This window comes from Rhipicephalus microplus, chromosome 9, assembly GCF_043290135.1.
Source record: "Rhipicephalus microplus isolate Deutch F79 chromosome 9, USDA_Rmic, whole genome shotgun sequence".
NCBI classification, from domain to species: domain Eukaryota; kingdom Metazoa; phylum Arthropoda; class Arachnida; order Ixodida; family Ixodidae; genus Rhipicephalus; species Rhipicephalus microplus.
In genome coordinates, this window is record NC_134708.1 from 96,920,520 (window position 1) to 96,947,728 (window position 27,209).

Below are 27,209 nucleotides of genomic sequence, written 5' to 3' on the forward strand. Positions count from 1 at the left end.
GCAATCTTCTGCTTCGCTTCCTTCATTTTGTATCGGCATTCTTCATGTGCAAGTAGCTGAATATCTTCCTAGCCCAAAGGTCCTCCCCCATTTCTCTCAATCGCTTCTCAAATTTTATCTTGCTGCTAGCTTGCCTGCCCTCGAATGATGTCCACCCCATATCACCTTGTACTCCCTGATTTGGTGTATTCCCGTGAGCTCCTAAAGCAAGCCTACCTATTCCACGTTGCTTTATTTCTAATGTTGCTTGAACTTCTGATCTCATGCACAAGACCGCATTGCCGAACGTCAGACCAGGAACCATGAACCCTTTCCATATTCCTCTCACAACATCATACCTATTGTAATTCCACAGTGCCCTGTTTTTCATTACCGCTGCATTCTCGTTACCTTTAGTCGACACGTTTATTTCGTGTTCCCTTAGGTACTCGGCCCTATTGTTTATCCATACGCCTAGATATTTGTATTTATCTGTTATCTCTAGCGTGACCTCCTATATTCTAAGCTCACTATTTTCGTTGTCATTAAAAATTTTGACTGCTGATTTTTCCTTACTGAATCTGAAATCTAACCTATCTCCCTCATTACCGCAGATGTCCACCAATCTCTGCAAATCTTCCTTGTTGTCGGCCATTAGCACTATATCATCTGCGTACATCAATGCTGGTAGTGCCTGTAACGTGATGCGGTTGTAGCGCCCTCCTTTGGGCACCGAACAAAACTGCAGAGCACATGACCTAAAGAAAATGAAGACGGCACTCGGTAGTGACACGTGAAGGCCCGGCTCCTGTTCCCAGATTCCCTGTAGTTTATCGAATGAGAAGAAGATGCCTTTTGTCTTCGAGTCGTCTTAGGTTGAATGCGCAACGGGCCCTGTGAGTTTTTATTTGTATTTATTTTGCAATAAGCCTCGATATCCAACCGTTCCGCTACAAGGACGTTGCACCAAGTGAACAGTCCTCTGTGTCCGGCTCCTGAACCGAAGGTCCCGGATTGGACCCCGGCAGCGTTGGTTGCATTTCAGCGGGGGCAAAATGCTTGAGGCCCATGGCTGTGACGGCCCGAAATTTGGGGGCCATTCATTACGGCGTGTCTCGTAATCATACGGTGGTTCTATGTAAAACCCACAAATTATGGCGTAGGACTCTGCTGGACCTTATTCAGGAATAGTCGTCCGGGGGGGGGGGGGGGTTAAGTATTGAGTGGCTGACTTTGGCAGCTGGTGTGGTCGATGTAAAGGCGTGTAAATATGGTATCACTCGAAACTAGCCCGTAGCCAGTTTTTTGTTTTTTTTTTTGGGGGGGGGGGGGGGTGACCTGTTGAAGGCTCAGAAAAACGCCTGTTTTTGTTAATGCCCTGTATAAAACTATAATTCTCTACAGTAAAACGCATGCCTCTAACCAAATTTCAGAAGCCCCCTCCCCCCCAAACCCTCTTCCTGGCTACGAGACTGACTTGGAAAGTTAAAGCTTGAAAAAATTTCGGGTGTCAGAACAGCCTCAATTCCCTGGCACTCTGCGTACGACTATATCGGAAGGGTCCTGCACAGGGATGGTCTGTCGGCATAGCGCCTGTATTGCGCAGCATTTGTCAAGGCTTCTTGATTCATATCAAATTTTTTGCGCGTCAATACATGGTAGCTATAGAAAGTTTTTGCTCCTGCCAACCACGAACTTTATTTGTGGTACGGGAAGGTAGGATTTTGATGCGGGGGGGGTTAACCCGTGTTGCATTGCAGCTTGGAGAGTGGGCGAGCACTTTCGAGCTGCGTCATGATGTAGCTTGCATGGAGGCAAGTGCCCCTTTGCATCCTCTGCTGACTGTCCCATTAAAAGCAGCTGGTCCCCAAGTTGCTGCAATACCGTCCCAAAGACCTCAATAAAAAAATGTACATACACTACGTATTCTCAAACGGTTTTGGTGCCATGCACACACTATAACCAAATTCAAAATGACTCTTTCTTAGGGAAGGAGTGCTTATGCACTGAAAACTAGGATGATGAATTTTTAAAAACTCATCTTTAAACCTAGGTAGTTGTATGTTTTGTTTGCCATATGAACAAAGCACAACATTAAGTGCCATAGAACATGCTATGGCATTTAATTACAGCAGAAAAAGTAAAGGTAATTATGTTCACAAGAACAAGGAAATAGATGCATGTAACTTCTTGTATTTCAATGATAAGGTCATTCAAGTTATGGGTCAAATTAAAACACTGTCATAAATTTGACTAACATAATGAGGACACACGCATAAAATACAGGTAGTGGCAAAGACTAAACTTACACTCAATAGATATTACAAAAATTATCTACTTTGAAGTAACTTATTTGTATTCAATACTTCTGTTTTGGGGTTACTATTGTGTAAAAAGTATGAGGTTACAGAGGAAACCTTTACAAATGAAAAAAAAAAGAATTGTTGCTATTAAAGCGTTTCAAATTTTTTTTTTAATATATAGAACAAAATCTGTCGGTCAACTTGATCAAACGAATATAACAACCATTGCCAGAGCCTCGATCACATAGTTGCAGTGTAAAGCGCTTATGCAGTGATGGAAGTGCTGCTCCGATTGCTCCAAAAAAAAAATGCCGCACCAAAGTGCAATATTTCCTAATAACTGTTCCAAACATGCACCGAAAGGATGTTGGCAAACTAAAAAGAATGAAGTCGAACCATGGGACTATCCCGTGAGCCTAAGCGAAACCAAGAGCAAGTTGTATACACCATCATACTAGTATGCTACTCAGTGGTGTAAATCCAGAAAAATCTCAAGAGGTGACATATATAAGGCCATGGTGTACAATTCATATTATTAATTTGGGTTGTATTTTTATTTATATAGAAGATAAATCATGCTTTCGAATAAAATTTAAAAAACGAGCATGGGGTCTGAGCTCGAGCAATTGCATTTATTCAGTCTCTTTTTCCATAGTTTCCATAGTTCACACAGCTGAGGTGCATTTAACACAGGTAACAAAAAGCCTTTTAAAAAGTTGATTGTGGTATAATCAACTGTTAACTCAGTTATATCACGAGCTAAAGCTGAATCTCAAGTGAGACACTTGCAAGAGGTGCGCTCCGCAGCCTCCAACACCAGAAAAGCTCGGACTTTTTTTACCCCCTCCCCCTTGATTTATACCAACTATACTGTTTGTACTACCTGCATACTAGCGTAATGCATGTTAATTAATAAATACATTTGTTAGATCCTTAAGTGATGTTTTAGACAGAAGGAGTTGTTAGGAACATGCATCTGTTCCAAAAACACCAATATCAACCTTAAGCTATAGCATTTTTTTCGGCTCCGAAGACACTCAAGGCTGCTCCAAAGCACCATTTTTTCTGCTCCAGAATCTGCTCCATAAAGCAAAGTGTCGCTTCCATCACTGCTAATGGAATGAAGGGCAAAATAAGAACGTAGCTAGAATAGATAAAAAGGACATTTATTTCACTTCGAATAAGGTATGCCAGCGGGTTAATTTACAGAGCCAGTGTGCATTAGAAATGCTACCTGCCCGGCCTATTGGCTCTCGATATTCTGCACTCGCGGTAAGGGAACATGCACGTATTTAATACCAAGGAATTTTAGGCCCGTGTGCTCAGATTTGGGTGCACGCTAAAGAACCCCAGGTGGTCGAAATTTCTGGAGCCCTCCACTACAGCATCTCTCGTAATAGTATGGTGGTTTGGGGACGTTAAACCCCACATACCAATCAATACCAAGGAATTGCCTTTTTACCGACCATTAAGTTTACTGTTTTGCAAGCTCTGAATGGCCCAGCAAACTGCTATTACAACCTCCCTCAACGGCTCAAAAACCACCGCGGCAGAATTTTGCAAGGAAAACTTGAGACGTCATGTTTGACATGATGCCGTCACATGGTGTAATTAAGTGACGTCATCCATAAAGCAGTTATGTATTTAATAATATATATATATATATATATATATATATATATATATATATATTCAATCTACAAATTAAATGAGGAAATGAAGCTTTGCCATTGAAAGGGTCGTACACATGTTTTTGAACACATTTTTACACATAAGGAAGCCATTTTCTGTGTGGGATGAGAGTTCCTTTTATTGAGACTTGACTAAGGTTGTTGAAATGCAGGGGATGAAAGGTTACGTGAAGAGTCAACTGGCAAGGCCTTTGACCAGGTGGTTCACAGCTAGATAGGAAATTGTGGGGTATAATCAAAAGTAGATTCTCAGGACTGTTATAAGTCACAATGTCAAACATGACAGGCCGAACATAAAGCCACATTCAAACGTATTCAATACAAGGGGAAAGGATGCAAATGAACACATTCAATTAATCCCTGTAATAAACTAGACAATAGGCAAGCAATTATCCTAATGGCTGGATCCCAGGGCCTCTCCAAATAAAAAATAAGGTTCTGAAGAGCCATTATAAGCAATTTGTATTAATGTTTTGCGTACACTGGGCAGTTGCTTTGTCGTATTTTAAAAAGGTGCTGCAACACTGTATATATAACTTGTCAATATTGTTGATTGGGCGAGTTGGTGATTCATGATTACTTGAAATACAAGTGCATAACATAGACAGGGACTAAGTCGGACAAGGACAAGTGCACACTACCAACTGAATGTTGATTCGAAAGCTGTGACATATATGTACTGACAAATAAAAGTTCCGTCTGCAGATAGGATAAGAGCAATCAACAAAGATGTTTAAAAAATAATGGGCTTTGGCAAGGTGGGGCACTTATAGTTTTAACTTCCCCATTTTGCCAAAGCCCGCCTTGCCTTGCCAAAATCATTTACCACCCCTTAGAGTTATTTGATCGAAGTGTGCTCATTCATATAGAATGCACCAACCAGTTCGGTGAAGTGGCATGTTTTGACAGCACGGGCATGAGTGCACACGGTTTTCTAGACTTATTGGGCGTGCATCCCAAGTCTATAAATGTGGATTGGAATGACAATGTGTATCTGCAAAAAAAAGGGTGTCGATTACGGTGTGTCTTCGCTTTTGAGCAATTTGTTGCTGACGAAGTTCGACAAAGTGGTTGATGAAGAAATAATGAGCACTGCCATGAAGAAAGTGTTTAGGTTTGTTAACTTTTTTAGTCTTATTGTGATATGCAAAGTTTTTTGTCTCAGGCCGGTAAGGTGCAGTCTGCTGTCCCTCTTTAGAGAACACCTGAATCCACTCTTATTGACTCACAAAATTCCATAATACTTATCCATCAGGTTTCTTGACCGGACGCTTACGTTTCATGTGGAACATACATGCTGGGTGTATGAGCAATGCGCAGGTAAACTGCTGTGGCTGTACACATCTGCTCATAGCAATCTTGTTAAAAGAGGCAATGTGAATAGCTGTTTCAGTGATGCAAATGACAGTTCTTGTGTTCTTGCGATAGAAGCCAGCTTCCACAATCGCATCGCTAGGCTTATGTCAGCAGAGTATCCTGAGCCGGTCTTGGTTTTCATGGCCGAAGGCATCCGTAGAAAGCAGAAGTATAAAAAAGGTGTAAGCAATGGTGCGGAAAAGCGAGACAACAGCAACCATGAAAAAGAATGAAATATCTGTTGTTCCTTACATGCATCATTTCACTATTCATTTGAAAACGATTGGGCAATGCATGGGAGGGCATAAAGTTATCTCAGCACAACACTAGCTTTCTCAGCTGGCAAAGTTGACGTGTGCTAGTAGATGCAATAATAAACAATTGTGCAAACCAAAGCACAAAACTCACTTTGTCAATTTATTTATTTATTTATTTTATTTATTTATTATACCTCAAAAACCCCAGAGAGGGGTGTTACATGAGGGGTGGGCAGTACAGGGTTTCTTCAATGTGCGCTTTGAAAAGAATGGGGCTGGAGTGGCGCACGACGTGGGACGGAAGGTCATTCCAATCCTTCGCTGTCTGAACGAAGAATGACCGAAGGTGAGCAGTTGTACGGGCATGCGCAGGGTAAACTGGGTTGTTGTGGTTCGTGCGGGAAGATATGCGATGCGCGGGCATGATAACAGATGCGTGGGACAGTGAGGGAAAAAATTTATGAAAAGAGCTAATCTAGCGACTTTGCGTCGCAGTTCAAGGCTGGGAAGATGGGCTTTAATCTTTAAGTTAGTAACGCTTGTGTGGCGCGAGTAATCGGAATATATAAACCTAGCTGCTCTATTTTGGACAGATTCTAATGTTTTGGATAGATTAGGTTGGTGGGGATCCCAGACGGTGCAAGCGTATTCAAGCTTCGGACGGACTAGTGTTTGATATGCTAAAAGTTTAACAGAAGGGGGAGCAAGTCGTAAATTTCTTCTTAGGTAACCAAGGACTTTGTTTGCTTCGTTAGAAATGTTTGTTATGTGGGAGGACCAAGTAAGATCTGGCGTAATGTTTATGCCTAAATATTTGTAGGAATTCACCAGGGATATTTCGCAACCAGAAAAAAAGTATGAAGTAGCCGGGTGAGATTTCCTGCGATGAAAAGAGATGACGGAGGTTTTCCTAATGTTCAAAGTCATGAGCCACTTTTTGCACAAGGTTTCTATAGTTATTAGATCATTTTGAAGGATCTGGGAGTCATTAGGGCAGTTAATAGGACGATAAATCACGCAATCGTCAGCGAATAGACGGATTTGGGACGATATATTGCTAGGTAGGTCGTTAACATAAATTAAAAATAGAAGGGGACCGAGCACCGTACCCTGAGGTACACCTGAAAGGACAGGACGCGTGTTAGATGATGTCTGGTTGGAGTAAACGAACTGTTCCCGGTTTGACAAAAAATTTCGTATCCATTCTAGAACTGCTGGGTCAATGTTTAAGCGGGAAAGTTTTAAAAAAAGGCGTTTATGGGGTACTTTATCGAAAGCTTTTTCAAAATCTAGGAAAAGGGCATCTACAGGAACATTCTGATCTATACTTGAGCTGATGTCGTTAATAAAGAGCGCTAATTGTGTGTCACAGGAGAGGTCTTTCTGAAATCTGTGCTGACTGGGATGAAAAAAGTTTACAGAAATCAGGAATTTGACTGTTTGAGAATAATTTATGTGTTCCATTATTTTACAGCACACGCATGTTAGTGATATGGGCCGGTAGTTTGAAGGTGAGGATGACGGACCTTTTTTGGGTATCGGAATGACCTTGCCAACCTTCCAGTCCCGTGGCACCACTCCAGATGTGTTGGATGCGTTGATTACAGAATCCCACTCTCATGTGGTACCTGTTATACTGGAAAAACTGGAAGATACCTCAATAAAAAATTGTGCGAGCATGCATGCAACGTGTGCAACAACAATAGTTTTCTAGCCCAACATGTCAGCAGATGTGGATGAAAGTGCTGCCTAACTGAACCAACTCTGGTTGGTATGCATAAAGGTGACCATACAAGAGTAATCATTGAGGCTGCAAGCATAGTGCGAGTCAACTCTACTTGTGTGAGTAAACTGTCAGTTGCTCTGTCTGATAAGAAGCTTTAATTTTTGTACAGTGGCAGATGTCATAGGCATTCAGCCATTTCGGCAAGGCAAAGCGGGCTTTGGCAAAGCGGTGCAGTTATATTTTTATTGTTTTTTGTACTCTTTTTGTTGTATGCTCTTATCATATTTGCTGACTGTTTTTATTTGTCAGTATGTAACAGCTTTCCGAACAAACTTCCAGTTGGTGGTACATGCTTGTCCTTGTCGGACTTGGTCCCCGTCTACGTTGCGCTCGTATTTTAAGTAATTGTATATAAGGATGAAGTTTCTTTTCTGCAACCTTATTTTTCTCGAACTTCTTCACTACAAACAATTTTTGCGTATCCTCAGAGCTACGACAACGCACCTCCTGCTCTCATCACCAATTTCAAGCCATTCTTGTATGTCTGAAGAAAACTTGCACTTGCAGAGTCACTTGCAGGCTTCAAAAAGGTATTATAATAAGCCATTTGCTTTTGAGGTCTGTCTCAACTTCTGATACAGAAGGTGGGTGCTGTAATTCCGTAAGCAATTTGTGCGTACTAAATGGTCTCACTGTTTAGGTCAGATAGATGCTATTAGTCAATGCTTTGAATAGTCTGCTAATCCTTTACAAATATACTTGAACAACTTCAACCACATAAGTAAGACTAGTGCAATCATACTATGAGCTCCATCTTGGTGTGCACAGCATAAAGGAATAAATCTCGACTTTAAGCAGTGTAGCAGGCTGCATTGCTGCACGGTTTCCACTTCATTAGACACTCAACAATCATTCCCACTCTGTGACACACTCAAGTGAACAATATGCATATTTATCTGGTGTTTGATATATTACTAATGATATAACTGCTACTACTATAGTACTAGAATGCAAGGGTTATTTCCTAATTGTAAAATCAGCTGTTCAATCAGTAAATCTCCAACAGTAACAAACTAATCAACACGCACCATTATAACGGTGATCGAATGGGTGTACCGCATAATATAGAGGAACATGTTTTCATGCAAGCTCCCATAGGATCATACACAATTACAAATAAACATGTATTCTTTAACCCCTAATGCACATTATCATTTACGAAGGTGAAGCACTGTCCCATTTATTGCAGCTGGTGCTGACTGGATGATTCGATATTCTAGGAGCCAGCGGCATGACATGTTCTTGTCCTTGACAGTGACGGTTGCATTGTACCAGTCAAAGATGCTATCATGTTCGTGCGCACGCTCAGCAATGCCTCTGTCGTCGCCAAGAAAAAAGAACATGTCATTCCGCCGGCTCGTAGAATCTCTAACCATGCAGTCAACGCCTGCTACAGTGAATAAGACGATAGAGACTATGCCTGCTTTCTATGCATGCTTGTTGAGCCACCTACTGGCTACATAATTGACTGCATAGTGTCCAAAACAAACACCCCATATGCGGTTATAGAATGTTAGATAATAAGAAGACTGTCAGTAACAGTGTTTTATTTCATCAAATGCCTGACCAAACAAACTTGCACTGAACTCTTGACCAGATTATCATTTACCGAATATCAATTTCATTCAAACCTCTGCTAAAAATCTGGCATATATTTCTTTTGCTGAACACAACTGCAGACAATGCTGCTTATACACACAGCTTGTCTCGAGCCAAGTCCTGAAATTACACTCACAATACCTTTTTCAAAATATTCATCAATTGCTTCTCTAGACTGAAGCCATAAACAGTGGCTAACATGCTCATTGTCAGCAATGTATTTGTACTTTCTTCAAAATCAAGGACCTTCAATGTGTTATGTCTTGTTTATTGTGAAAATGTCATACATATCTTCGTACCCACATGCAGGTAAAAACTCTACAGCTCACAGCATATTATACAACAATTGGTAGTTATGCCATGTTTATTGTGAAAATCTTCTACATATCTGCACTCCTATGCATTTTTCAGCTCAGAGAATTATACAACAATTGGTACCTTTGGGTACATCGACGACATTATTGCATGAAAAAAATCAGTGACTAGAAACTGTGGAGCAAGTACTTTCTCCTTCCCTTACAAAATAAACTGGGAGATCGCAGCAGTTGTCGAGAGCAGCAACAGCAACAGCCTAACCATTGGCGTTTCCGCCTTTGCTCTGCCTGGCCACCTTGCCAGAACCATCAATTGCTTCTGTAGACTGAAGCCATGAGCAGTGCTTAACATGCTCATTATCAGCAATTAATTCATACTTACTGTAAAATCGAAGAACTTCAACATGTTATGCCACACCTATTGTGAAAATCTTCTACATATCTCTGTACCCATATGCATATGGAAAACCTTACAGCTTAGCGTACTAAACAACAATTGCTAGCCTTGAGTACATCAAAGACATTAATTTAATGCAAAGACAGTTCGTGACAAGAAACTGCGAAACTACGTTTTTTTTACCTGATAAACAAAAAAACAACAACCAGGAGATCACAGCATTTGCCGAGGGCAGCCGCAACAGCCTAGCGACTGGGATTTCTGCCTTTGCTCTCTCTGGAAGCTTTGTTTCCTCTGGCAGAGCACAGAGACTCGTGCCTTGCCAACATCAGCTGCTCCATCGAATCCACGTGGCCATTCAGCTCCACTACCTTATCGCAGTGAGTGCGCAGCCGGCCTCTCTGCATGCACAGCTGGTACCGGGTCAACGCTCTGAAAATTTAGAAACAATATGTCACTCATCTAGTTCAAATCAAATCAATCTTCATTTCCTAATGTGTCTTTTTCTTCAACAAGTCGGGGGTCACGCAGGCAAAAGGCAGTTAAAAGAACCACTTGAGAATGCCCAAGGGCCCATATGTACATGACAGCAGTTTCAGAATTCAAACCTTTAACAAATGATAGTACAAGAACAGCAGGAAAAGAACAAAAAAATTTGCAAAATATCATATAAATAGAAGAATAGAACAAACAGACACAGCGCAAACTAAACTATGTATCAGCACTCAAGAATACAATGAACAACAAATGCGATAAAGATAAAGATCACAATACAAAGTGTCAGGATTTCAAAAAATTGACTTGAGCCAAACACAAGGCACATTCGTGTACACACACACCCTGGCATCAAAAATTCACAGCGCTCACTTCAGAATGATTCATTTCTAACACTATATACATGGGGAGCATGCGCGCATTAATGTCATAGAAAGCCAACAGCATACACTATCAAGATGTACAGTTTATCATCTCGCAGCCTAGAACCAATAGGATGGGGTTCACTAGGCAACAAAAATAGGGAAGGGGCACTTACACAATGATCCTTTTTTTTTTTTTTCTATGAAAAAGGCCTCTAACACTTCAGATGCAATTTTTCTTCTGCTTCTGCCTAGAATACTTGATTTCATTCTGGTGACATATTATACATATTAAAAAAAGCACTAAAAACAGCTTAAACACGTTACCAGGCATATTAGCCTACTCTGTGAAATTAGTTAATTAAGAATACTAGTGAACACAGACTACAGATGGACAGAACAACACAACAGTAATAATGTTGGGTGTTTTACATACCAAAATCATACAATTGCGAGATAAACTCTTTGACCATCTGATTTTCATTATTGTACACTGGCATCGCGCAGTACAGAGGTCCTTCCTATTTTGCCTCCATCAAAAGGTGTCTGCCACAGGGATCGAACCCGTGACATTCAGGTCTGCGGCTGGGAGCCATAACCACTGCACCACAGCACAGCTGTTTTTCAAGCACCAGCAATATGCGTGACAGTACCTACGGCGAATCTAAAACAGCGTGCAGTCAGCAACAGCTGTATTTTCTTGCATATCACCCACCTCTGCTTGTAACGCACACCCCTAATGCTAACTATACAAAAAGAAAAGAATATGCATCTAACTTTTACATCTAACCCATGCACCCCACGTATTAAGCAGATTTATGTTTTTTTTCCCAAATGGTTACATGCGAGAAAATATGCTATATCTGTAGTGCAAGCTCACATAATGAACAGCCTGGCTCTGCAAGATTTATGTACTTTAGAACACATAACATGGTGACACACAGGTCCATTCAACTACATGCCTCCACACAATCACTCGGACAGAAATGAGCATTCATAACTGTCACACATTTGCAACTGTGCAGATACCTCTCACTGCAGTAAAAAATATTAATAAATAAAAAAATGTTTTGTCATTTGATGTGCATGGCATTTACAGTGGCATAAAGTCCACGTGTATTACAAACACCACTGACCATTTGGAAATGGTCATTAATACATATGTTACTAAAACAGTGCTTCAAGATTACCTGAAATAGACTTGGTTTTGTGATTGCAAAAGTGTTGCTTAGGGTTATCTTGAGGCACATTACTATTAATTACCTAACAACTTTTTACTTATTAAGGGCAATAGGTTGAACATCAGACATGTCCAATTTTGGCTCAAGTAAAATGGAATCAAAGAATTAGGATGCCTTGAAGATGTCTATATGAGCAATGTGCTTTGCCTGATAACTAGCAATATATAGGTATACTTGCTCTAGAAAGGTAAACTTTTGCTAGCACCTTTTGCATGACCCACACTGTGAAACGGCTAAATTTGTCTAAAAATCGGAGGTCTCGTATAACTATCCTCGGTTTAACGTACCGCACAAGACTATGATATCATCATGAGTAATGCCGTGGCAGAGGGCTCCGGAAATTTCGATCATGTGCTGTTCTTTAATGTGAACTGACATTACCCGTTTGGAGTTTCGCCTCCACGCAACTGCAACCACCACGACCGGAATCGAAATAGCTACCTGTTAGGACAGCATCGTAACCCCTACATCACTGCGGGAGACACTTTTAGTTAAAAGGCTGCAGTAAAAAGTACATATCCTGCGAAGGCCTGGGCAGTCGAAAAAATGGTAGCAAGGTAGAGGAGAGGGGAGGGGGAAGAGTTTGATCAAAATGTCAGCTAATGTTGCTATTAGAAAAGAGTTTCTAAAATGTCATACATGGGTCAATTTTGAAGGGTATTCGATGTCAGGTTTAAAAAACTCTCTCGGTGCTGAGGTCCATAACTACTTAAAACTGGACACCAATTCTGAACTGCACAGCTTTTTTTTCTGTGGTATGACTTGTTTTAAAAGTCATTAATATCATGTGGTGTCTCTTGAAAGGAAAAATTTCTTATAACAGTCATGTCTCAATGACCCATTCATCGACATACTTAAGAAAATTAGGCATGCAAATCTGAAAAGAAAAATTTCCTAGAACAGTCATGTCTCAGTGACTCATTCATCGACATACTTAAGAAAATCAGGCATGCAAATTGCAGACCTCCCTCCAAGTGTGTGTCTGTGTCTGCGTGCACCTGTGTCTCCGTGCACAGGCCGGGCAACTTGTCTGTGGGTCCGTGGCATAATAAAAATCTATCTGGGAGACTTGTATGTAATAAGTACATCCAATTACTGTCCTCTAGTTATGTATAACTAGGGCCTCACATATGAATGCCCTTAGCGACCAGCGGTTATCCTGTCTACGCGCTACATGCCCGGCCCATGTCCATTTCTTCTTCTTGATTTCAGCTATGATATCCTTAACCCCCGTTTGTTCCCTAATCCACTCTGCTCTCTTCTTGTCTCTTAAAGTTACAACTACCATTTTTCTTTCCATTGCTCGCTGCGTCGTCCTCAATTTAAGCTGAACCCTCTTTGTAAGTCTCCAGGTTTCTGCTCCGTAGCTAAGTACCGGCAAGATACAGCTGTTATATACCTTCCTCTTGAGGGATAGTGGCAATCTACCTGTCATGATTTGAAAGTGCTTGCCTAATGTGCTCCACCCCATTCTTATTCTTCTAGTTACTTCAATCTCGTGGTTCGGCTCCGCGGTTATTACCTGCCCTAAGTAGACATAGTCTTTTAGAACTTGAAGTGCACTATTACCTATCTCGAATCGCTGCTCTTTTCCGAGGTTGTTGTACATTACTTTCGTTTTCTGCGGATTCATTTTAAGACCCACCTTTCTGCTCTCCTTGTCTAACTCCGAATCATGAGTTGCAATTCGTCCCCTGAGTTACTCAGCAATGCAATGTCATCGGCGAAGTGCAGGTTACTAAGGTACTCTCCATTAACTCTTATTCCTAACTGTTCCCATTCTAGGCTTCTGAAAACCTCCTGTAAGCACGCGGTAAATAGCATTGGGGAGATTGTCCCTCTGCCTTACACCCTTCTTGATTGGTATTCTGTTGCTTTCTTTATGAAGCACTATGGTAGCAGTTGATCCCCTATAGATTTCTTCCAGGATGTTTATATATACTTCATCGACGCCCTGATTCCGCAGTGTCTGCATGACGGCTGATATTTCTACTGAATCAAACGCCTTCTCGTAATCTATGAAGTCTATGTATAGTGGTTGGTTATATTCTGAGCATTTCTCTATTACCTGATTGATAGTATGAATGTGATGGATTGTTGAGTAGCCTGTTCCAAATCCTGCTTGTTCCTTTGGTTGATTGAATTCTAATGTTTTTTTTTACTCTGTTAGCAATTACCTTTGTAAATAGCTTGTATACTACAGAGAGCAAGCTGATCGGCCTGTAATTCTTCAAGTCCTTGTCATCTCCTTTCTTGTGTATTAAGATGATGTTAGCATTCTTCCAAGACTCTGGTACCCTTCCCGTCAGGAAACACCTCGTAAACAGGGTGGCTAGTTTTTCTAACACAATTTGTCCTCAATCTTTCAGCAGATCTGATGTTACCTGATCCTCACCAGCAGCTTTGCCTCTTTGCATGCTCTCCAAAGCTTTTCTGAGTTCTTCTATCATCACTGGTGGGGTGTCATCTGGGTTACTGCTAGTTCTTATAGTATTAAAGTCGTGGTTGTCCCGGCTACTGTACAGATCTCTGTAAAACTCCTCCGCTATTTTAACTATCCTATCCATATTGGTAGTTATTTTGCCTTCTTTGTCCCTTAGTGCATACATCCGATTTTTGCCTATCCCAAGGTTCCTCTTCACTGCTTTGACGATTCCTCCGTTTTTCAGTGCATGTTCAATTCTCTCCATGTTATACCTTGTTACATCAGATACCTTACACATATTAATGAACTTCGAAAGCTCTGCTAGTTCTATTTTGTCTGTTGTACTTGAGACTTTCATGATTTGACGCTTCTTAATGAGATTCTTCGTTTCCTCGGAAAGCTTGCCAGTGTCCTGTCTAACTACCCTGCCTCCAACTTCCACTGCACACTCCGTAATGATACTCATCAGATTATCATTCATTGTATTTATGCTAAGGTTGATTTCCTCACTAAGAGCCAAGACCTGTTCTGAAGCGAGACTCTGAATTCCTGTACTTTCCCTCTCAGTGCTAGCTCATTGATTGGCTTCTTGCGTATCAGTTTCTGTCGTTCCTTCCTCAAATCTAGGCGAATTCGAGACCGTACCATTCTATGGTCACTGCATCGTACCTTGCCAACCACTTCCACATCCTGACGATGCCTGGGTGTGCACTCATTATAAAGTCTATTTCGTTCTTATTTTCGCCAGTTTCCTCGTTTTCGGTAGAAGGTATTCAAAATCCGTAAATTATTGCGTTCTGCGAATTCTACTAGTAGCTGTCCTCTGGCGTTTCTAGTGCCGATGCCATAATCTCCTACTGCCTGGTCTCCAGCCTGCTTCTTCCCTACCTTTGCATTAAAGTCGCCCATCACTATAGTATACTGTGTTTTTACCTTACTCATTGCTGATTCCACGTCTTCATAGAAGCTTTCAACTGAAGCGTCATCATGGCTGGATGTAGGCACGTAAGCCTGTACCACCTTCATCTTGTATCTCTTATTCAGTTTAATTATGATACCTACCACCCTTTCATTAATGCTATAGTATTCCTCTGTGTTGCCAGCTACATTTTTGTGAATTAGGAACCCCACTCCCAGTTCTCTTCTGTCAGCCAAGCCCCGATAGCAAAAAACCTGCTCATTCTGTAGCACCGTATAGGCCTCGTCTGTCCTCCTAACCTCACTGAGCCCTATTATATTCCATTTAACACCCTCTAGCTCCTCGAACAGTACAGCTAGACTTCCCTTACCAGATAAGGTTCTAGCGTTAAATGTTGCCAAGTTCAGGTTCCAATGGCAGCCTGTAGTCCAGAGATTCTTAGCACCCTCTGCTGCGTCGCAGATCTGACCGCCGCCGTGGTCATTTGCTTCGCAGCTGCTGGGGACTGAGGGCCGGGAGTTATTTGACGTATGCATGTGGGAGGTAGTGGCCAGATACTGCTCCAGGGTGGCCAATCTTTCTCTGGTGAGGGAGTGCGTTCCCGGCGGTGGTAACCGGTGAGGCCGCACCCCAGGCCTCGTAATGCTGTTCTATCACCACGCGGATTTTTTTTTTATCCGGTTGGGAACTGCGCGGCACTGGGGTTTGAACCACGGACCTTTTGCATGTGAGGCGGATGCTCTAACCAAGCAAGTGGGTTAGGGGGAGACAGAAGGTTAGGTGGGCAGATGAGATTAAGAAGTTTGTGGGTATAAATTGGCAGCAGCAAACACAGGACCAGGTTAACTGGCGGAACATGGGAGAGGCTTTTGTCCTGCAGTGGACGTAGTCAGGCTGATGATGATATGAATGCCAGCTGCAGCTATGTTTCCATTTTTTATAATTATGCAACAAAAAGACACACATGCCAGAAAAACTCACACCTAGTGCATTTACTGCAAACACTAAGACTGTGAAGGCAAGACTACATTATCCGAATAAACAGTTGAATGTCTTTTCTATCAGAGAGGTTCTTTGAGGTGACACATTTCAAATAAAGAACATACTAAGTAATAATAATATTGTGGTTTTAGTATGCTAAACCTCGACAATTGGTATTACTTCTAATGGGGTGACTCGAGTGTAAGAGCCTGATTAGGAATCCCTATTTTATCGCTGCTCTATGGCATGAATGGAGGGAATTAAAGCACCGCAAGGCGAGTTGTGTCAAGCAGAGAAAGTATCTCAAAATATGTTTGGCCCAATCAATAAAGCACATGGCAAGGAGGCAATTTGCAAATCTCAAGCGTTCTAGTGGCACAAAGCCTGAATGAGGGGCTGGAAAACACGTGTGCGGCGATTTGTGTTCCAGTTGTCTATTAATGACAGTCATGGACAACAACGTCAATTGTGAACACTGATCAATGCTTAGGTATAGATGTCCATGTCTAATTCGTAAATGTTTGCCAACAAAATTTACTGGTAGCAGTACAGCTCTAACACACCATGTGTGGACAGCACACTGCTCAAAATAATGAGCACTCATCCAAATTTATATGAATTTCAGGTATTTTTAGATAAATATTTGTGACAACTATAGTTTTGCTTGTTAGTTGGCCCTTATTATGTTCGTGTGCAAAGAGTAGTGCCCTTCCTGTAACACACTTGAGCGAGAGTTAACGGTATGATTATATAAATAAAAATAGAGACCTGAATGACTATACTTTCCAAAGTACTGAAGTGAGTCAACAGTAACAGAAACATTTTTTAAAGAACGCCTAGTAATGTAAGCTCTTTGTTGGGATAAGACACAAGTATCTAAATATGATAAAGAAAAAAAAGGGTTCAGGCACCCGTGAAGGTGAATATCCTCAATCAAACAATGTGCAGTTATCATAAATTATAAAACATATTTTGTAGCAATAGTGTTCAGTGACTGCAATGGAATCATTCATAAGGAATTTGCCTCCTCCAGAAAAATTATAAATGTAACTTTTGACATTGAAGTTCTCCAGGGAGTGGGTCAACGCATACCAACCGTGCGTAAGAGCTCAACATTGCAGCTTTTGCGTCAGGATGGTACTCTGTTGCATACACAACTCACTGCCACGAAATTTTCGGCAAATCAAGTCATAACCACACTATCACCACCTTCGCCCACCTAACACCGCTCTCCCTGTGTGTTGTCCCCATTTAAGACGTTGAAAAAACAGCAATATGACACCGCAGAAGATAATCGGAAGGTCTGAGACAAAAGTGTACAAAATGAAGTTTAAGAGAAAAGGCTGGCAAAATGTCTACCAATATTAGGAATCTCTACGTAATCATGTTAAATGTCAACGTTCTCATTCTGGAGAATACTCGAAGCATCAAAATGTTTACCCATTAATGTTTTTTTTTAAAGGGGGGGCATTTTTAGTCTCTTTATAATTCAGGACATACTCTATTATGTGTTTTCTGTAATGCTGATAAAAAGCGAAATACACGAAAATGTGATTACTAAGGTTCCAAGCAATGCACCTCTCCTGAATGTTTTCATTTTTCAACCAAGGACTGGCAGCATGAATGAGATCCTTCTGAACCTTGAAATTCGAAGTATGGTATCATTGAGTCCGAGACTTGAGAAAAGGCACATCAGATGACCTTTAAAACAATTAATGCATGACAACATGTGAATATTAATATCACTTTTGCCAATTTCGTTATGTTTGTTCATAAGCAACGATGCTTTACGACCACAACAAAGAACACAGTTGACATTGAAAATCTATAGCCTGGATGTTAAGCAAATGAAATGGCGTTCAAGTCAAAGCAACGGCTCTTCAAAATAATTGTTCAAAGCACCCATTGGCTCACGTGTGCACACCTATTTAAGCATAGTTACCTGAACAGTAATGAAGCGTGCAAATTAATCATCGTAGCTATCTGTGCATGTACCCCTCATGTCAAGGTGGTGTGTGACTGCATCGCGATGACGCTCCCCTCCCGAGGCCATGATAGTGGTCTATCGCATAGTTAAGTAATCTTTTACTTCCAACTCACTTCACTGCTTCCTTTAATAAATAAGAAGCATCTCCTGGGTTCTTATTGGAGTGGTATCTCATGATCTGGAACAGCTAGAAAAGTAATGACCTTTTCACCACAAAGCCTAAGCTTCGTATCTTGGGTGCTGAGAGCAGAATTTTTCTTTTCGGCTCATAGATTTTTCTGCTCATAGCACTTTAGGGGCCCGTGATGTCATATGCTGTTGCATGCTGTCAGCATCGCCTGGCTTAACACAAATAAAACCATGCACAGCGTAGCCATCTGGAGGACATTGAGTGTGCAGTCGGGCTAGAGAGAAATCTTGCTCTTGGGTGAGTAATATTTTGAGTCCGAGTGAGTCTGGCTCGAAAAATTTTTTTGAGTACGAGTTCGAGTAAATTCAAAGTGCAAGACATATTTCATAAGTTTCTTGATAATATTCAAGCGCCTGGTTGCTGTCTATACTTGTCGCTCGCCGTCTCCTCTGCGTCGTTCTTCTTCTCCGCCACCAGGAAACTAGCATCCGCGGCCAATGGAGGTGAGGTCGCCGGATGATCTTTTCAAAATATACCTCTGCCTATTGTTATGCTGAAAAACAAAGTGAATGTGTTGATTGATGCCCCCCCGCGGTGGTCTAGTGGCTAAGATACTCGGCTGCTGACCTGCAGGTCGCGGGATCGAATCCCGGCTGCGGTGGCTACATTTCCGATGGAGGCAGAAATGTTGTAGGCCTGTGTGCTCAGATTTGGGTGCACGTTGAACTCCAGGTGGTCGAAATTTCCGGAGCCCTCCACTACGGCGTCTCTCATAATGATATGGTTGTTTTGGGACGTTAAACCCCACAAATCAAATCAAGCAAATGTGTTGATTGATGGAATACCGACAATGGCGTTAGTTGACACTGGGGCGACTGTGTCTGTGATGAGCCTCGCCTTCAGAAACCGCTTAGGCGGCAAAATTATGTTTTCATGGAACGATACAATCACTTTTCGTTAATCCTCTTTGTGTATGTGTTGTCAGCGTTTCATCGGCTGGAAAAGTATTTGTATCTGAATTTCTGGTTCTATCTCGTTCGGACGATGTCATTCTTGGTATCGATTTTCTGGAGCAATGCAGTGCTTCCGTTGACTGCGGTGGTGGGGAAATATCATTAAACAATTTGTTTCTACTGTCGCTTTCCGAAGAAGATTACCGTGAGAAAGACAGGAACCCACTTAGTGTGATTGATGAAGTGATAGCACCATCTTGGTGCCTGACACCCGTTCGAGTCTCTTCCACAGCGGTTGATGCTATTTGTGTTGACCTCGTAGTGGGGCCTCTACGCAAGAACTGTTTTAAGAAGGACATACTTGTACCTTGTTCTGTTGTGTGCATGACAAAAAAAGTAGCAACATTGTGGGCGCTGAACTGTTCTGCCACGCCGGTTGTGCTTCCTCGCAGGATGAAGGTAGCTCTCTTCGATGAAGCCTCATGCAACTCGATAGCAGCGCTAGTTACGCACCTCACCACCTCTTCCTCTCCTTGTGATATTCGCCATAAAGAAGATCTAATGCTTGGTATGATCAGCAAGACTCTCAGTACAATGGAACAGCAAGTTCTGGTGCAGGTCCTTTCTCGGCATCTTGCTGCTTTCGACTTCAAACATAGAGATGCAACCTTCAGTTACCCTCGTTCCACGCTTGTCACAGAATAGACACCGGCTCTGTACATACACTCCATCCGCCAAAAGTCCCACCGAGTGTCATCCTCTGAGCACAAAGTTATCACCGAACAAGTAAAGGACATGCTGAACAAAGGTGTCATGGAAGAGTCGTCCAGCCCGTGGGCAGCCCCGGTAATTCTTGTCAGCAAAAAGGATGAATCCTGGAGATTCTGCGTAGATTACAGGCGTCTAAACACTGTGACAAAGAAAGATGTATATCCCTCACCATGAATTGATGATGTCATAGATTGCTTGCATGCCGCTTCCTATTTTTCAACGCTTGATTTGCGGTCCGGTTATCGGCAAAAAGCTATGGAACCCGGCGACAAAGAAAAGACTGCTTTTGTAACTCTGGATGGCCTATTTGAATTTGATGTCATGCCTTTTGGCCTTTGTAATGCTCCAGCCACCTTTGAAAGATTTATGGACACAGTATTACGTGGTCTAAAATGGGAGATATATGTATGTGCTACCTTGACGATGTTGTGATGTTTGGCCGTATGTTTGATGAACATAACAACCGTCTCAGTTTTGTTCTCGACTGCATCAAAAAAGCTGGGCTGGTTCTGAATTTAAAAAAAATGTCGCTTTGGCAAACGTCAAACTCTAGTGCTGGGACACTTGGTCAACAAGGATGGCGTTAGACCCGATCCTCGCAAGATAGAAGCAGTGCGCTCTTTTAAACCACCACAGTCCGCACGAGAACTTCTTTTATTTGTCAGCCTATGCACATATTTTCGTGGTTTTCTTCCACGATTTGCGGAGATCATGTACCCGCTTACAAGCATCTTGCGACAGGATGCAACTTTCAGCTGGACACCACAGTGTGATGCCGCATTCTCACAACCTAAGTTTGTACTAACGTCAGTTCCACTGTTGCATTACTTCAATCCATCTTGCCCGACTGAGGTCCACACGCACGCTAGTACTATCGGTGTAAGAGCAGTGCTTGTACAACGTCACAATGACACAGAGCATGTCGTGGCATATGCCAGCGGATGCCTGAGCAAATCTGAACGCAATTACACAGTTACGGAACAGGAATGTCTGGCAGCTGTTTTCACCGTACAGAAGTTTCGTTGTTATCTTTATGGGAGGCCATTTAAAATAATTACCGATCACCATTCGTTATGCTGGCTGGTCGGTTTGACCCCTCTGGCCGCCTCGCCCAACGTGCGAGGCGGCCAGAGGGGTCACGCAAACCGACCTCAGGAATACAACTTTATGGTGTCGTACAAAAGTGGCTGTCGTCACGCTGACGCAGACTGCCTCGCCCGGATTTCTCTTGCGACTACCGACTGCGATGCTGAGAATTTTGACGATTGCCTCGCCACTGTTACAAGCACGTTCCCCAGCACGGCTGACTTCCAGAGAGAACAACGCAACGATCTCCACGTGGATCCTCTTTTTGCCGCCGCACGTGCCTCTCAACACAGTGGTCACTTTACGGTCCGAGACAAGTTGCTCTATAAAACTAACTACTCCAAACCTGGAGCACGTTTTCTTCTAGTTGTTCCCGAGAGCCTTCGCCCCAATGTTCTACGTGCTATGCATGACGATGCGACATCCGGTCATTTCGGCTTCATACGAACGCTGAACTGCATGCAGGAACGCTTTTACTGGCCCAAGATGTACGAAACAACGATGCGTTGCGTCGCTAGCTGTGAGACGTGCCAACGTCACAAGCGCCCAGCCACCGCTACACCAGGTCTCCTTCAGCCATTAACACCACCCAGCACAACTAGGAATTGACATTATGGGTCCATTTCTGTTATCTAACAATAAGAACTGTTATATATTCGTCTGCGTAGATCATCTTACGCGGTACGCCGAAACTGCAGCCATTCCCTCTTCTACCGCTGCATCCGTAGCAGCCTTCCTGCTCCACTCCGTGGTCCTTCACCATGGCCCACTGCATGTTATTATCAGCGCCCGTGGCCGACAGTTCACTACTGATGCCATTGAAGAATTACTACGCATGTGCACGACACAGTTCTGTCATTCCACACGGTATCATCCACAGACGAATGGCCTTGTTGAATGGACAAACAGCACGCTGACCAACATGCTTGCCATGTACGTTTCTTCCAATTACAAGTACTGGGATGAAGTGCTCCCTTTTATCACGTACGCGTACAACACGGCGAAACATGAAACAACGAACTTCAGCCCATTTTATCTTTTGTCACCAGGTTGCCATTAAGCCCTCTAGACACTTTCTTACCCGTTATTCTATACAATGACGACTCTGTATCGAATACCCTGTGCCTCAGGAAAGAAGCCCGTCGAATCGCTCGTCTTCGGAATCTGGCCTCTCAACGTCGTTCGAAGGAACGTTATGACGACCGTCACAAACCGGTATTATTTGAAAAAGGTGACTTGGTGTTGCTTTGGACACCGCAGCACAAGCGTGGATTGCGTCAAAAACTTCTGTCACGATATTCAGGCCCATTTGTAGTTTTGGAGCACCTCAGCCAGCTCACTTACGTAATAGCTTGTCTTTTGTCCAATGGTCGACGATCGAGCAGAACCCAGCCCACTCACATTGCTCGCCTGAAATCTTTCTACCCTCCTTGTGCATCATAACCCGCCCTACTGGCTTCGTCTGATTGCGGGAGAAAGTAACGGACTAGTAAAAGGCAGAGAAGGAGAGGAAGACGAAGAGTCTTGGCAAGATCGCAGTGCGCTGCCGCAAGCGACCATCCCTCAGCTCTTGTAAATAAAGCCATTTCATCACAGCTCGCTGTAACAATATAATAGTATCCATGCCACACGGGCATAGAAAATGATATTCGATTGCAAAATCATTCAGTTCCCGAATGACATTTGACTTGATTATGTCGATCACAGCACCATGCTTGTGAGCATTAAGTGAGTAGCACTAAAAAAACAAACAAACGTTTACAAGCTTCATATACATCAGATAATAAATAAATGTATAACTAAGCATATTACACTCCCATTAGACTTAGTTTGTTACTTTGTTTCACGATGTTGCAACTGACCATGCCAAGCTAGCCAGATCCACAGCGTAAAAAAAAAAATAGTGCCTGTTGCATTTATTTTACAGCATCTACCAGCTGAAGATAAGTTTTTAAGCACTTGTTTAGGTGATTAGTGTAAATAACATACGCGGGAAGTTTCCTTCCAGTCGAATCAAATGTCGTTTTATACAATTACTTCATCAGCTGTGCCATCCAGAGTACGCATTTCTCAGTCGAATGAGTTCTGGCGATGGCATTAGGTGACGAATGGTGTTTGGGCTAATGCCATTTCGTTCATTTGTGCGGCATCGTGCGAATGACATTCAATCTGAAGGCATTAAGAGGTAAATGCCGTTTTCTCTGCCCGTGTGGCATCGGGTATTAGGTGCCTGGGCTGTCGTATGTCGTATACTGTTGTCGCATGGTGCAGCGCAGGCAAAATCACATAAAAAAGGAAAGATGAGAAAAAGAAACAAATAAAGGGAAATATAGAAATACAAACAGAAATATATAACACTGAAATGAAGGAAAAAGACAGAAAAACTGCAAAATACAATGAGAAGAGGAAATACGTGAAACTGAAGAGAAACAAAGGCTGCTTAGCTTCACATTTCTTTTAGGCTTGCCATCACTACTGCGAGACTGGCTTAATTTTTAAATTTTCTTTAGTTTTTTCTAAACAGTATTCATGGGCAAAGACTCAATTTGAATAATCTGTTAAATGACTAGCTACAATTTAATCTGGAAACTGCTTACAGCATTGCATATTGCTTAATCTAGCTATCTGATCGTATGCACTTTCTGCTGAATCTTTTTTTTCTTGTCATTAGAAATAATAGGGAGGCTGCCTTGTGTGCCTCTTCAACCAAGTTACCTACAATATTATGGCATATTTAAAATAAGCATTAGAAGCTAAACAAGTCTATTCAGTTTAGTCAGATCAGGACATAATTACAGCAAATAAAGTCCCCAGTCATGTTCGTTACAACTTAAATGTCAGCTGCTGCACAAAGTGCTCTGTTCATTTTGGTGAAAGCTGTGAATAGTGTAGCCAATATACCTAGGCATTGAATAATGTTGATTATGTGATATGTACAAATCGAACTGCAACCTAGTATAAAGAAATGCAGTAAATTAGACACAAAAATTAATGTCACACTGGAAAGCAAATCAATGTATATTACTTAGTGAGAATAGCTAATTACTGGATTCATTGAAGATGCACATATCATTTTTAAACAAATTTCAGCATTCCACATAAAAACCATACAGAAATTATGAATGCAAAATTGGGAAACGCTGAATACATTTTTGAGCACAGTCGTAGATAAGGGGGAGTTGAGGAGGTTCTAAAACCGCCGAAGTTTTTTTCATCTATCTTTTTGGATGACGCTACAGCATTTACATACCTTCACAACGACCACCAGTGGCTAAAGTTAGCTGTTCCACACTGAAACCCCACCCCTCAAATAAAAATTCCTGGGCACAGCCCTGCTTTTGAGCACATGAAGTCTTTTGATGCGTCAGACTTCAATAGCGTATATGATCTCTCTAGTTCGCGTTGTTCCCCACAGTGATGCTAGCAGGTGGACTGAGAAAAAATCGGCGATCAGCAATGACAGAGACTTGTGGCACAGTTGTCCATGCCTTTCCCGACCTCCAACATGCAACTACTGAATAAGCTGAAACCAATGAACGCGACTCAGGCTTCTGGAAAAACTAGTCCATGCTTCTCCATCTGAATTTTCCTTTTTCAGCCCTCTGTCTCTATTGTGCCATTTAGTGGGATGGAACTAAAAATTGCTCAGCAGCACAATCTATAGCATCTTATTTTTAGTTCTCTGGCCACTATAGTAACTTGATGCTTATGCACTCATAATTTCTTGTAAGCCTTATAGCTGTCACCACGTGCCATGCTCATGTGCTTTCATACTGTTACAAAGAAAATCTGCAAATTACAAAGTCATCTTTAGGGGCTTGACTCAGCCCATCCGCTGGTCTTAAGTAAGCAGTGTGCAGAATCCTGCAGTGTAAATGATTTGAGATGAACACCACTGCACTTTCACGTAAACATAAGCCTATGCACACATTTTTTTTCTTTTAGCCCTCATCAAAACGCAGCAATCTAGACTGATATTGATCCCATCAGTCCACCCTATTGCTACCCTGCTGCTAGTGCCCAACTGTATTCCCATATACTCGGGCATGCATTTTAATTCTACATTGCATTTCTTTGCCTGCAAAGTAAAAATATCGCAATGCAGCATGTCTATGAATAACAAGAGAATATCTTATCCAGCCACTAATGCAAAGCGCTTTCTACGCCACCTATGGAGATATAAAACTAAATTATCATCTGGACCTCTCTCTACAGGCGACCGTGATGGGAAATGCAGATTGAAGCATATCTACAACAGCAAAAACTGCTGGAAGGGACATGTTTGTTCTTGTTTACTTCCATGCGACAATAATGCACACTGCTTCAATACACATTCTTCTAACCCAAACCACCCAAAATAAGGTGCAAGCTACAGAAGTTACCTGTTTCATTCATTTTGATTGGGTGGGTGAACATCAATATTTGGCAATGTTTTCCATGTGGACTATATGTCAGTCTAGAGCTATAGGTGCAATCTTGTGCAAATCTTCCGCCTTTGAGACTGAAATGTCACTGACTTCTGAAGTTGTACTCAGCTATAGAGCTTTAATGTGCAGATAATTTTTTTGTAAGACTTTCTACAACATTCTTTTTTTTGTTGTTGTTGCAAAGAGAACCCGAATTCATGAGCATTAGTGAAAATTTGCCAGAGTTGGCAAACATGAGATGCGTTCGATGTAAATAATGTGGTTCAGTGGGCACTTTAGCTGAACTGTTATTGTAATGGGCTGGCATACTTGCCAAGTTTTTGTTAGGGACTATGGCCCACTGTATGTAAAAATCCGTTAGCTTTTATAACTCAACATATACTAAGTGAAAATGGTGGACTTAACTATTACATGAAGGAAGAACACAAGCTGCGAGAAACACCAAGATTTTGAAAACTAAGCAATATTTTAAACGATAAGGTTTCATTGAAGTTAACTAACTAAATGAACATGAAACTTCTGTGAATCAAATTAAGGTTCAGATGACAGAACGTGTATATTTCAAATTTTGAATCAAGTCCTGTGTATTTCGCTGTCTTCATCTTCATTCATGTGAGCGTTGCATGAACTAAGAAATAAATACATAGAGACTAGCTATTTTTTTATTTATAATTTAACAACATTAACCATTAGTGATTTCAGCAGAGTCTCTGATACATAATGACAGATATTTAGCAGCTGTCTTTATTCCCGAGTTAACACATGGCCTAGTCTGTCCTGTCCTTTGTCTGAAGTTCTTTACAGTTAGCGGTGACAAATTATAGATTACCAATTAGCTTGAACCTACACGTAGCATATCGAAAGCTTTGTGATGTTCGATCTAAGATCGCACATTATGAAATTGACATATCTTTATTTTTGCAGACTCGTGAAGGATAACAAGCAGGCATCATTCATCATTGAGGTAACGGAGGATGTCCAAGCATGCTGCTTAATTTCGGGAGCACCCTACATACCAGCCCCTCTAAGCCGGTGGAATACGAGGTCTGAGCACTGCGTCACCAAGGTGCTGACGAGGTTTAGAGACAGACGAAGCGATAATTTTATGGGAAAATGAAAAGCATGTTGCAAGTCTCAATGTACTACCTTGCATGAGAGGTCTTGAATGGTATTCTGTTCATTTTATAGATGCATTCTATAGATGCACTGCCTTGTGGCAACATGTTAATAATGCAAAAAGTAGTGCGTGGCAGTGGAGGAAAAAAACAAGGGATGGCACTTGGAATCTTTGTTCTCTTTCGCTGAAATAAACGTCAGCGTTGGAATGCACTGCTTTATTTTTTCGGTCACATTGTCCTTCAACTTGGTTCATCCTAGAAAGACATCTTCGCAGATTTTACAGCATATGCATAGCAGAGTTCCAACCCTAGAAATGGAAATCCAAATGGATGCCTAGTTTAGAAAAGCTGATGCACACATGATAAAGTTTTGAATGACTTTCTTCCCAGTCTGTCTGGATGGAGCACCGCTGTATCGAACAAAGGCAATAAAGAAAGTAGGCGAAATGTCTATGCTCCAGTGCTTTGTTATTGGGTCCCCTGCATGAGTGATGCATTTGAGTTCTGCAAAAACTTGTAGTTGTAGTTATCTGGCTTGTTTTTGAACATCTATTCTGGGAATGAACATTTCCATAATATTGTTTATTTATAGCTGCATTGCACTTTCATTGTTAATTTTCGTTTACTTTCTT

At 41.8% G+C, this 27,209-nt stretch overlaps 1 protein-coding gene and 1 long non-coding RNA gene across 3 annotated transcripts in view; one reads left to right on the forward strand and one right to left on the reverse strand.

The window, feature by feature from the left end:
* Nucleotides 1-545: 545 nt before the first annotated feature.
* On the forward strand, nt 546-27,028 carry LOC142772040 (uncharacterized). Its single transcript, XR_012886264.1, has 2 exons — nt 546-875; nt 26,384-27,028. It is a non-coding gene; the product is annotated as an uncharacterized LOC142772040 (long non-coding RNA).
* The window catches only part of LOC119163143 (uncharacterized), a 61,167-nt gene continuing 43,275 nt past the window's right edge, over nt 9,318-27,209 (reverse strand). The window contains exon 9 of one of the 2 annotated variants that reach the window (XM_037415088.2): nt 9,318-10,114. In XM_037415088.2, coding sequence (XP_037270985.2) covers nt 9,928-10,114 — 187 coding nt within the window. In that variant the 3' untranslated portion in view covers nt 9,318-9,927. The remainder of the gene's footprint in view (nt 10,115-27,209) is intronic. The other variant, XR_012886263.1, reaches the window with a different exon arrangement.